The 13,590-nt window shown below is 42.4% G+C and overlaps 1 protein-coding gene across 3 annotated transcripts; it reads right to left on the reverse strand.

Annotated features, from left to right (window-relative positions):
- Positions 1–584: 584 nt before the first annotated feature.
- On the reverse strand, positions 585–10,898 carry LOC134582758 (uncharacterized). 3 transcript variants are annotated; one of them, XM_063439405.1, is made up of 4 exons: positions 10,836–10,898; positions 5,305–5,507; positions 4,561–4,727; positions 585–3,611 (listed from the first exon to the last, which is right to left on the reverse strand). In XM_063439405.1, the coding sequence occupies exons 2-4, from the start codon at positions 5,464–5,466 to the stop codon at positions 2,099–2,101; spliced, it is 1,842 nt and encodes a 613-aa protein (XP_063295475.1). In that variant the 5' UTR covers positions 5,467–5,507; positions 10,836–10,898; the 3' UTR covers positions 585–2,098. The 3 variants fall into 3 exon arrangements, with proteins under 3 accessions (XP_063295475.1, XP_063295474.1, XP_063295473.1); XM_063439404.1 differs by having other exon boundaries at positions 10,771–10,856; XM_063439403.1 differs by lacking the exon at positions 10,836–10,898 and adding an exon at positions 10,771–10,830 and having other exon boundaries at positions 5,305–5,520.
- Positions 10,899–13,590: the final 2,692 nt, after the last annotated feature.

Raw genomic sequence — 13,590 nt, forward strand, 5'->3', positions numbered from 1 at the left:
ACCCTTAGTAGGGAACACGTGGGATGGGCGGCAGCATTGTAACAAGGCTGTGTGATACAAAAGTAAATACAAATACAAAAAGAGAAGTCCTGCGCTCACTCCCATCACTCCTGGGTCGGCAGCAATGACTCCAGTACACATCAGCCCCAATATGTAGTAAAAACCAAAGAAAAGCTTAGGGGGGTCTGCTTTGACGTTGGCAGGCGGGCATTCCCTCCAATGGCCATTGGAGCAACTAAATGATCTCCATTTGTCTAAATATACATAGGGATTAAGGAGAGAGAGCAGGCTTTCTTTTCTTTGGTTTTTCCTCAGAGATGCCTTGATGTTTCCAGTTTGGCTACTTGTCCCAATTCTTTCTTTAGTAAATAACCCTCATAGTGTAGCAATTTGCAGAAATCACACAGCTTTTACACTCGCCTCTTCAGTATCTGATGTCAGGGCAGGAGCTCCCCCCCATCCCTAATACATTGAAATAAAGCCTCACCTTTATTAAAAACAGATTACGGAAAACAATATTTCTTAAGAACAGTAGTTTCACTAAATTCTTTTATTAAATATTGATACAATATAACCATAAAAGAACTTATTTAATATCAGCACAAATGCAAACTCACAAGGCTGCTTTAAAAATGATATTGGAGCAGACATCAAAAAAAAGGGAGGCCCAACCAATTCAGTTTTCAGAAAGTATAAAAATGTAGGGTTGTAAAAGAAAAAGAAAACTGACTGCATTCTACATTTCTTCCAAATTATTAAGTAATTTACACTTAGACAAAACATTAAACCGGTCATTTAATGCACAAGTGAAATCCGGTTTGCCTATTACAGACAGAAGCACAATGAACCATGGACATTAAACATTTAAAGCAGGCCTGAGTAAAAAATAAAACTCCTCTTGGTGGCAATTTATAGTCAGTTAATATGTAATATAAGATGGAGTCCACAAACAGGCAGACACAACGCCTCCATTCATGGAGGTATCCCATAAATGTCAACGAGTGGCTGCACACTAGGGATTATGGGAAGCCAACTACCACTTCTACACTGGAAGGGGGAAGATTATAATATCGGGTTAGTAAATATCGGAATCTACACAATCAGCATTATGCATAGGTTGTGGGTGACATCCATTTTCCAAGAGAAATAAAAATGTTTTACACATGAAGCAGCTCACAACATTCACCTGTTACTCTGCTGCTTTCAATTTGTATCTGCGTGGTTTCTCTTTACCTTGTGTCTCAGATCTAGCACTGAACGAAGGATCTATTGCCATGTTTATCTGTACACAGAAACATAGAAAGGGAAATGCAATAACCGGGACATACCCCTGTTATTCTCCACATTGGGGAGTAGGCTCAGATATGTGTACTTTGTGGGCAATAAAATGTTTACAAGGCAAACTGCTCCCAGATGTACAGATGTGGTAAATGTCATGCCATTGGCACCAATGCCATCAGAATCCCAAATAGGAAACGGGCTGTAATATCAAGATGCAGGTCCACAGACAGATTCCATGCCGTAAGGCTATTTGATATATGGATTAATAAAAGGGGAAGGGGGCGAGGGGGCACTGTTCAATAAATACTTTCTTTCACTTCTACCCTCAAGATGTCTGGTTTTCCGGTTACCCATCTGTTACTTCCTACTAATTTCAAAATTCATACACCATTTCTTTCTTCTCCTTTTATTCAATATTAAACCTCAGCTTTTAATTATATTTTTAACACTATATTATTTCCTCTATACAATATTTCTGTTACCATTCCACTTCAATAGCGGTGAGACGTACAGACCTTTACCGACTGCTACAGAACTGGCTTTATGTGTAGTCCCCATAAACTGGAAATTGGTGGCATTTAATAAGGACTTGAGATTTTAATTACTATTAATTCTACCAGGTCAGTGATTGAAACCACACATGGCAAGCAGGTGTGAGCGTGCCTATTTGCTGTGTAAGTGCCAAGAGGGTTGTCCAATTAAATATGCCATTACCCTCAAGCACAATAAATATCAGAGTATACAAATTGTATGTCAAAGTTATTGTTGGAAGGCTTCCAAGGAAAGGCTGCCATATTAATAAGACCTATAAATGCCTCTAACTTAGAGAGCCGTTGATGTTTGAAAGCATAGCACAAACGGCCCAGATTTGATTAGTTACAGCTGCTAAGGTCAAGGGCAAAATCTTATCAAAAAGATGGTACTGCTTAACCCGCTCAATATCCTGATCAACACAAATTCTTAAACGAGCGAGTGCATTTATCGCACTGTCCATTCCTCTGCAGTCCTCTACATACTTTTCAGGATCTTGTGTGGACATCACTACCTCCTCTCTGGTGTATGATGCTACTTTTACAGTGCCATCATTTTTGGGGCTACTTTGAAGATCAGCTGTTTCCATGACATGAGCTCCATGTTCCTCCAAGACCTCTTGCACGTTTGTAGACTGCGTCACAACTTCCACTTCCCGCTCCTGAATCATATTTTCCTCTCCATCTTCTTCCTCTCCTGCTGACTGTTCTAATTCTACAACTGCATCCTCCAGACCCGATGATGCCATGACCAAGGTCTCGTGCTCCTCTACTGTAGTAGGTGCCAAAATAATCATCCCACTGTGCTTTTCCGCAGCCTGGTTTATCAAAACCCTCGCCTCATCTTCCACCGATGTCGTGGTTGCAATGATTGGAAGGATTACTAGGTTTGCACCGGCTGATTCCACTAGGTCCTGAATAAGGAAATCTTTATCTGTAATGACTAAGTCATCTGGTTCCAGCAGATCTAGAATGCCTGAAGATTTAGTAATGTCTCTTATTGATGCACTCCCAGAATACAAAGGGCTTATAAAAATAACTGCTCCATGAGGAGCTATCCCCAGCAAGCCCTTGCATGTAGTTTGGCTGTTGTAATACGTGTATAAAGGAGAGGTTGTGTTCTCTGTGTTGCTTGTCTGTACTTTAACTTCGGCACAATGCAAAATGACCCTGGCACGCGGATACCAAGCCTTAAAGCAATCTGGAACATCTTGACTTCCATTTTCTCGGCTCCGCCATAGAGGTACTTCACCAAGTACAAGGTACAAATAATTAGCCCACGTGATGATAATCCTGGTAACCCTGGATTCGGAAATGTTAAACCTCACAGCCAAATCCTGGTCAAAGAAGCCCTGGCGAACTTTGCATAAAAACATGAAGAACTGGTCAATCATTGCCAAGGATTCTTCCTCTAAATTGGAACCTTTATTAACACTCAAATCTCCCTCCTGTTGACAGTGTTTCCATTTCACCATGTTATCATCTGCCGGAGTCAGAGTTGAAAAAACATCTTTTAAGGTGGCGTAATCTTTGAACCCGGTGTAAAAATGTATAAGGCTTGAGTCAGTGGAAAACCGTTCCAGGGAGAATATATTTTTTTCCATGGCAGCATTGCGTTGCTGTAACCTCCCAATTTCCTCCCGAGCTGCATGTAGCATCTCGGTGTCTGTCATGGGAGGGAGGTCGTAACAGTGGTCAAGGACTGATGTCGTCCATACTATTGGGACAGACTGCTTTGTTTTCTGTGCTGGAGTTTGAGAAGGCAAAATTGGCTGGAGTGTGTTCTTACTGACATTATTGCTGTGGAAGACAAGCAAGATACGTTTTATTTCATGAATGTACTGTATGACACTACAATAGCAATTACAGGGCAGTACAACTCTACAGAACCTCAAGTACAAAGTCTCAAGTTTTTTTTTAGATTCATAGAAAGACTAAATGCAAATCACCATATATGAGTCATCATTGGCAGAGGGCTGAATGTTAGCATTTTATTTAGCCAACAAGAATGCAAGAGACATGAAAACCCAACTATTGTATTGGTTGTATAAACCTCGGTCCTGAGTTCTTGTGATGAACAGAATGTATAGAAAAAAGAATAACTAACCACAAACAATGATGTATAGATAATGCTTTTACTTCCCAGGTTGGGAATATGATAAGCTTAGCTAAATAATACATATATTAAACTTTATTATCCATGCAAAGGCTGCTGTCTCCATCACGGATACAGCACCATGTACGAACTACACAGAAACATCATTTTTCACAGTGAGTTTATCTCTAATGAATACATATGGCAAATATTGTCCAATTATAGAAAGCTAAACTATATGGCAATGATCAACAAACTAATATCTGAACCCGTCTATTCCTCAACGTCTCAGCAGGAATGAGAACAAGCAGCACAGGGAATGATTTATTCTGATACTGTATCTTTCAGCCAGGAGAATAAACAGCAGCTACAAACGTATATAATGGATGTCTGGGATCAGGATAATGTGCCTGTAATAAAGGGCTTTTGGAATGAAGTAACAAGTAAAGTGTTTTATTGCACGTTCCACCAATTATCAGTGGTTTTTGTTGTTGTTGTTTTTTTTAAATAAATCACGAATGGAGTTTACTGCAGGTGCTATGTGTTGTCCCGACTGGGATACTCTACTCTAGTGTGTCCTTCTCCCTGTTGCAATTTACACCGAGAAAAACAACAATAATTATTTCAGCCGGAATGAAATGGATCCACCATTACCCTAAGTTTTTCTTTGGGGATGGTGTTTGCTGCTCCATCAGTTCATCCGTCGTCCATTGAAATATACACGGGACGCTGGTTGGTTTTAGATTCCTCTTTCCGGTTAATGTTCTCACAAAATCCGATGGCAGAAAGTGTTTGGAGCAGACACGAGTGCAGCTAGACACCTAAAGCACAAAAAGAAAAAACAGGAAATGTAAAACATTGGAGTCCAATGGAGATCAAACAGAACCACTGCAGATTAATGTCACAAACTACTTTGGCCTTAAAAAAAAAAAAAAAAAAAAAACTTACAACAATTTTCACTTTACTGAATAGCCCTGAGTATCGCTTAAAAAAAAAAAAAAAGAAAGAATTCTGTTAAATTCGCAGAACTGGTCCCTTTGCTCAATAGACAAATAAACCAGGGATACACAGATTATCAGTTTTGCCAATGTTCAACACTTTACCGATAAACTACTGTAATATACTGGGCAGGCTGAGAGTGATAGGAGTGTGATTGCTCTTAGCATTTTAAGTTAATGCCAGATTTGTGTATAAATTGTGTTGCTTTTTCAAAACTTTAAAATGTAAAGAATATCGGAACCAGTTTTCGGCAATTGGCCTGAAAGGCAACGGATAGTCAGCATTGGCTCTAAAAACAAATGAGATCAGTTGATCTCTAAGGAAAAATACATGCAAAGCTGTGCATTCTAGTGTATATTTTCCATTACTTTGATAAATGCAGTGCCACATTGAATTCACCTTAAAACTTGGTCCTGGCTCTCTACGGATCCTGTTCAACCAGTCCCGGTGTCTCCGGGGCTCCACGTGGATAGCAGGTATTCTATGAAAAGAAATCTTCTTATCCACATTATAGCGAGAATCACTGTTACAAAATGGGACGCAGCAATGGTATGCAGCCATGGAGGGTGGAAAATGGGGTCTTCAAAAGTCCTAGAACATGCCTGAGGAAGAGAACTAATTGATAAAATGCAGTCAAGATTGAAAATGGCAATATTTCGCTAATAATTTTAAATGTTTGAAAAATCTAATCAACTAATCTACTGTTATTACTTACTACAGTATAATAGCAACATTGTTGCTATTGTGAATTGTTTTCAATTCACACTTTTAGTGACTAAACCCCACTGCTGATCCAGAAAGAAGATCACACCAAGATCTCTCGAGGGCTCTGTAAAGACACACCTATTACCACAATCCATACAATTTAGCCATGAGCCCAGAACTCCCAAATCCCCATTATAACACTGTTTATTCACACAGCTTGCTGTCAACATCCCTAAAATCAGGTCCCACCCAATTTCTCTCCATGTCTTCACAGATATATATATATATATATCCCCCTATGAAGGCTATATGTTGGCCATTCCCCTATACACAGTCTCCTGTACAGGTTACATAGAAACACAGGTCTCATATGCTGATATTGCAGCTATATTAGCTCTATACACACACAGTCTCATGGACACACACTGAGCTATATTAGCTCTATACACACAGTCCCACTGACACACACTGAGCTATATTAGCTCTATACACACAGTCCCACTGACACACACTGAGTTATATTAGCTCTATACACACAGTCCCACTGACACACACTGAGCTATATTAGCTCTATACACACAGTCCCACTGACACACACTGAGCTCTATTAGCCCTATACACACACAGTCCCACTGACACACACTGAGCTATATTAGCTCTATACACACACAGTCCCACTGACACACACTGAGCTATATTAGCTCTATACACACACAGTCCCACTGACACACACTGAGCTATATTAGCTCTATACACACACAGTCCCACTGACACACACTGAGCTCTATACACACAGTCCCACTGACACACACTGAGCTATATTAGCTCTATACACACAGTCCCACTGACACACACTGAGCTATATTAGCTCTATACACACACAGTCCCACTGACACACACTGAGCTCTATACACACAGTCCCACTGACACACACTGAGCTATATTAGCTCTATACACAGTCCCACTGACACACACTGAGCTCTATACACACAGTCCCACTGACACACACTGAGCTATATTAGCTCTATACACAGTCCCACTGACACACACTGAGCTCTATTAGCTCTATACACACACAGTCCCACTGACACACACTGAGCTCTATACACACAGTCCCACTGACACACACTGAGCTATATTAGCTCTTTACACACACAGTCCCACTGACACAGACTGAGCTCTATTAGCTCTATACACACACAGTCCCACTGACACACACTGAGCTCTATTAGCTCTATACACACAGTCCCACTGACACACACTGAGCTCTATTAGCTCTATACACACAGTCCCACTGACACACACTGAGCTCTATTAGCTCTATACAAACAGTCCCACTGACACACACTGAGCTCTATTAGCTCTATACACACAGTCCCACTGACACACACTGAGCTCTATTAGCTCTATACACACAGTCCCACTGACACACACTGAGCTCTATTAGCTCTATACACACAGTCCCACTGACACACACTGAGCTCTATTAGCTCTATACACACAGTCCCACTGACACACACTGAGCTCTATTAGCTCTATACACACACAGTCCCACTGACACACACTGAGCTATATTAGCTCTATACACACAGTCCCACTGACACACACTGAGCTCTATTAGCTCTATACACACACAGTCCCACTGACACACACTGAGCTATATTAGCTCTATACACACAGTCCCACTGACACACACTGAGCTCTATTAGCTCTATACACACACAGTCCCACTGACACACACTGAGCTATATTAGCTCTATACACACACAGTCCCACTGACACACACTGAGCTATATTAGCTCTATACACACAGTCCCACTGACACACACTGAGCTATATTAGCTCTATACACACACAGTCCCACTGACACACACTGAGCTATATTAGCTCTATACACACAGTCCCACTGACACACACTGAGCTATATTAGCTCTATACACACACAGTCCCACTGACACACACTGAGCTCTATACACACAGTCCCACTGACACACACTGAGCTATATTAGCTCTATACACACACAGTCCCACTGACGCACACTGAGCTCTATTAGCTCTATACACACAGTCCCACTGACACACACTGAGCTCTATTAGCTCTATACACACACAGTCCCACTGACACACACTGAGCTATATTAGCTCTATACACACACAGTCCCACTGACACACTGAGCTCTATACACACAGTCCCACTGACGCACTGAGCTATATTAGCTCTATACACACAGTCCCACTGACACACACTGAGCTATATTAGCTCTATACACACAGTCCCACTGACACACACTGAGCTATATTAGCTCTATACACACACAGTCCCACTGACACACACTGAGCTCTAATAGCTCTATACACACAGTCCCACTGACACACACTGAGCTATATTAGCTCTATACACACACAGTCCCACTGACACACACTGAGCTCTATTAGCTCTATACACACACAGTCCCACTGACACACACTGAGCTCTATTAGCTCTATACACACACACAGTCCCACTGACACACACTGAGCTCTATACACACAGTCCCACTGACACACACTGAGCTATATTAGCTCTATACACACAGTCCCACTGACACACACTGAGCTCTATTAGCTCTATACACACAGTCCCACTGACACACTGAACTCTATACACACAGACCCACTGACACACACTGAGCTCTATTAGCTCTATACACACACAGTCCCACTGACACACACTGAGCTCTATTAGCTCTATACACACAGTCCCACTGACACACACTGAACTCTAATAGCTCTATACACACAGTCCCACTGACACACACTGAGCTATATTAGCTCTATACACACACAGTCCCACTGAAACACACTGAGCTCTATTAGCTCTATACACACACACACACAGTCCCACTGACACACACTGAGCTCTATACACACAGTCCCACTGACACACACTGAGCTATATTAGCTCTATACACACACAGTCCCACTGACACACACTGAGCTCTATTAGCTCTATACACACAGTCCCACTGACACACACTGAACTCTATACACACAGACCCACTGACACACACTGAGCTCTATACACACAGTCCCACTGACACAGACTGAGCTCTATACACACAGTCCCACTGACACACACAGAGCTATATTAGCTCTATACACACAGTCCCACTGACACACACTGAGCTCTATACACACAGTCCCACTGACACACACTGAGCTCTATACACACAGTCCCACTGACACACACTGAGCTATATTAGCTCTATACACACAGTCCTACTGACACACACTGAGCTATATTAGCTCTATACACACAGTCCCACTGACACACACTGAGCTATATTAGCTCTATACACACAGTCCCACTGACACACACTGAGCTCTATACACACAGTCCCACTGACACACACTGAGCTATATTAGCTCTATACACACAGTCCCACTGACACACACTGAGCTATATTAGCTCTATACACACACAGTCCCACTGACACACACTGAGCTCTATTAGCTCTATACACACAGTCCCACTGACACACACTGAGCTCTATTAGCTCTACACACAGTCCCACTGACACACACTGAGCTCTATACACACAGTCCCACTGACACACACTGAGCTCTATTAGCTCTATACACACACAGTCCCACTGACACACACTGAGCTATATTAGCTCTATACACACACAGTCCCACTGACACACACTGAGCTATATTAGCTCTATACACACACAGTCCCACTGACACACACTGAGCTATATTAGCTCTATACACACAGTCCCACTGACACACACTGAGCTATATTAGCTCTATACACACACAGTCCCACTGACACACACTGAGCTATATTAGCTCTATACACACACAGTCCCACTGACACACACTGAGCTCTATTAGCTCTATACACACACAGTCCCACTGACACACACTGAGCTCTATACACACAGTCCCACTGACACACACTGAGCTATATTAGCTCTATACACACAGTCCCACTGACACACACTGAGCTATATTAGCTCTATACACACACAGTCCCACTGACACACACTGAGCTATATTAGCTCTATACACACAGTCCCACTGACACACACTGAGCTATATTAGCTCTATACACACAGTCCCACTGACACACACTGAGCTATATTAGCTCTATACACACACAGTCCCACTGACACACACTGAGCTATATTAGCTCTATACACACACAGTCCCACTGACACACACTGAGCTCTATTAGCTCTATACACACAGTCCCACTGACACACACAGAGCTCTATACACACAGTCCCACTGACACACACTGAGCTCTATTAGCTCTATACACACAGTCCCACTGACACACACTGAGCTATATTAGCTCTATACACACACAGTCCCACTGACACACACTGAGCTATATTAGCTCTATACACACAGCCCCACTGACACACACTGAGCTATATTAGCTCTATACACACACAGTCCCACTGACACACACTGAGCTATATTAGCTCTATACACACAGTCCCACTGACACACACTGAGCTATATTAGCTCTATACACACAGTCCCACTGACACACACTGAGCTATATTAGCTCTATACACACACAGTCCCACTGACACACACTGAGCTCTATTAGCTCTATACACACAGTCCCACTGACACACACAGAGCTCTATACACACAGTCCCACTGACACACACTGAGCTCTATTAGCTCTATACACACACAGTCCCACTGACACACACTGAGCTCTAATAGCTCTATACACACAGTCCCACTGACACACACTGAGCTATATTAGCTCTATACACACACAGTCCCACTGACACACACTGAGCTCTATTAGCTCTATACACACAGTCCCACTGACACACACTGAGCTATATTAGCTCTATACACACAGTCCCACTGACACACACTGAGCTATATTAGCCCTATACACACACAGTCCCACTGACACACACTGAGCTATATTAGCTCTATACACACAGTCCCACTGACACACACTGAGCTATATTAGCTCTATACACACACAGTCCCACTGACACACACTGTGCTCTATACACACAGTCCCACTGACACACACTGAGCTATAAACACACAGTCCCACTGACACACACTGAGCTCTATACGCACAGTGGATGATTCTGACCCCCCCAGGCTGCTGTGGACTATAGCTGAGTTGCTGACCTGTGGCCCCTGGCAGTGAGGGGCCCATATCCTGGTGTCAGAGCCAGGCTGGAACGCACGCTCACCTCTCACAGCTGCAAAACTTGCTCAGCTCCGCACTGCGCATGCCCACAACCTACCAACTTCCGGTAAATGCGTTCACAAGTCTGGAAGGGAAGTGACGTCTGCCAACGTATGGGGCCGCGAGAGTTCCGAGTTCCACAGCATAGAGCCTCCCCTCCATTCAGGTGTACAGGAACGTTCTAAGCACTAGAGCACAGTTGTTTGTGTCGCCAATCCATGTAGTTCTATGTCTATGGTTCAGGACACAATAGATTGGAGGATTGTGGGAATTAAGTGTGGGAATAACTGTCTGCCATTAACCCATGATCTGTCTTACAGTGAGAGCAGACAGAGGGAGGATGCAAGTGTGAGACCCCCCAGATTGACTTGCTAACTCACCCAGTGCCCATGCCAAGTCACACACATTGTACAGCGCTGCAGAATCTGTTGGCGCTTTATAAATCATAATAATATGACATTGTTACCTCAGTCCTCCCAAACACTCAAATTTATATCTACCAAGTGTTCCGAGTTATGCGGACAGTCCCTATTATGGGGCCAAACGCCTCTTCTCTATAAGCTCCATATTGTTGGTGTGTCTGTAAAACAGAGCTCCACAGTAATAATACTCCCAGTAATGTGTCTGAGTGTGTTATAGAGCTCCACAGTAATAATACTCCCAGTAATGTGTCTGAGTGTGTTATAGAGCTCCACAGTAATAATACTCCCAGTAATGTGTCTGCGTGTATAACAGAGCTCCACAGTCATAATACTCCCAGTAATGTGTCTGCGTGTATAACAGAGCTCCACAGTAATAATACTCCCAGTAATGTGTCTGAGTGTGTTATAGAGCTCCACAGTAATAATACTCCCAGTAATGTGTCTGCGTGTATAACAGAGCTCCACAGTAATAATACTCCCAGTAATGTGTCTGAGTGTATTACAGAGCTCCACAGCAATACTCCCAGTAATGTGTCTGAGTATATAACAGAGCTCCACAGCAATAATAATCCCAGTAATGTGTCTTAGTGTATAACAGAGCTCCACAACAATAATACTCCCAGTAATGTGTCTGAGTGTATAACAGAGCTCCCCAGTAATAATACTCCCAGTATTGTGTCTGTGTATAACAGAGCTCCACAGCAATAATACTCCCAGTAATGTGACTGTGTATAACAGAGCTCCCCAGTAATAATACTCCCAGTAATGTGACTGTGTATAACAGAGCTCCACAGCAATAATACTCCTAGTAATGTGTCTCTGTATAACAGAGCTCCACAGCAATAATACTCCCAGTAATGTGTCTGAGTGTATAACAGAGCTCCCCAGTAATAATACTCCCAGTAATGTGTCTGTGTATAACAGAGCTCCACAGCAATAATACTCTCAGTATTGTGTCTGAGTGTATAACAGAGCTCCACAGCAATAATACTCCCAGTAATGTGTCTGTGTATAACAGAGCTCCACAGCAATAATACTCCTAGTAATGTGACTGTGTATAACAGAGCTCCACAGCAATAATACTCCAAGTAATGTGCCTGAGTGTATAACAGAGCTCCACAGTAATAATACTCCCAGTAATGTGTCTGAGTGTATAGCAGAGCTCCACAGCAATAATACTCCTAGTAATGTGACTGTGTATAACAGAGCTCCACAGCAATAATACTCCCAGTAATGTGTCTGAGTGTATAACAGAGCTCCCCAGTAATAATACTCCCAGTAATGTGTCTGTGTATAACAGAGCTCCACAGCAATAATACTCTCAGTATTGTGTCTGAGTGTATAACAGAGCTCCACAGCAATAATACTCCCAGTAATGTGTCTGTGTATAACAGAGCTCCACAGCAATAATACTCCTAGTAATGTGACTGTGTATAACAGAGCTCCACAGCAATAATACTCCAAGTAATGTGCCTGAGTGTATAACAGAGCTCCACAGTAATAATACTCCCAGTAATGTGTCTGAGTGTATAGCAGAGCTCCACAGCAATAATACTCCTAGTAATGTGACTGTGTATAACAGAGCTCCACAGCAATAATACTCCCAGTAATGTGTCTGTGTATAACAGAGCTCCACAGTAATAATACTCCCAGTAATGTGTCTTTAACGCCAATAAATATGTTCGATAATCAGTCTGTGTAAATAACATAGCTTGTTCTAAATTACATTTCAGTTTCATAAATTATTAGCAAGTCACCTAAAACTTCTCAGCACAGCCCCACCCCTGACCACAATCCGAAAATGAAAAAGTGTCCCCCTTTGTCACATTGGAAGGTTTGCATCAAAGCAGCTCACCTGGTGTCAGAACTGATGAAGAGTGTGATAGTATTAAGGTTTACCCACACTCAGTGACTTTTGATTTAATTCAGAGCATGTAATTCCATACTTTACTGCTTCAGCAGCTATTGGCACGTGGGCAGCAGTGATTGTGTCACACTGCCAAACTGGCATATATGCTCAACATGATTACATCTCCCTAGCCCAATACCAGACCACTCAAAGTATATTTAGAATAAACACGTACCTCACCCTTCACTGTTTAGCACATGAATTCCACCTACAGTCAGGCAGCACTATTTCACCCTGACCAACAGAATCAATAGCACAGTAAAAATAAAAAAAAATGTTATCTAGTAAAACCAGGTACACTATAAAAACCTATATGTTCTGCTACCAAAACATCCAGATTACAGATTATACTATCTTGCAGTTTCTGTCCAAGTCGGTGCTGCCCGTCTGGGTACATTATTGTTTACAGACAACGCCAAGTACTGTGT

The sequence above is a fragment of the Pelobates fuscus genome, chromosome 13 (genome assembly GCF_036172605.1).
Source record: "Pelobates fuscus isolate aPelFus1 chromosome 13, aPelFus1.pri, whole genome shotgun sequence".
In the NCBI taxonomy this organism is placed as follows: Eukaryota; Metazoa; Chordata; class Amphibia; order Anura; family Pelobatidae; genus Pelobates; species Pelobates fuscus.

Excerpts from the sequence above, each read along its gene's own strand:
- LOC134582758 (XM_063439405.1), bottom strand. The coding sequence starts at position 5,466 with ATGGCTGCATACCATTGCTGCGTCCCATTTTGTAACAGTGATTCTCGC. Across the intron at positions 4,728-5,304 it reads AGCCAGGACCAAGTTTTAAG|GTGTCTAGCTGCACTCGTGT; the intron begins GTGAATTCAATG and ends TTTGTGCTTTAG. Across the intron at positions 3,612-4,560 it reads TCCCCAAAGAAAAACTTAGG|CAATAATGTCAGTAAGAACA; the intron begins GTAATGGTGGAT and ends TGTCTTCCACAG.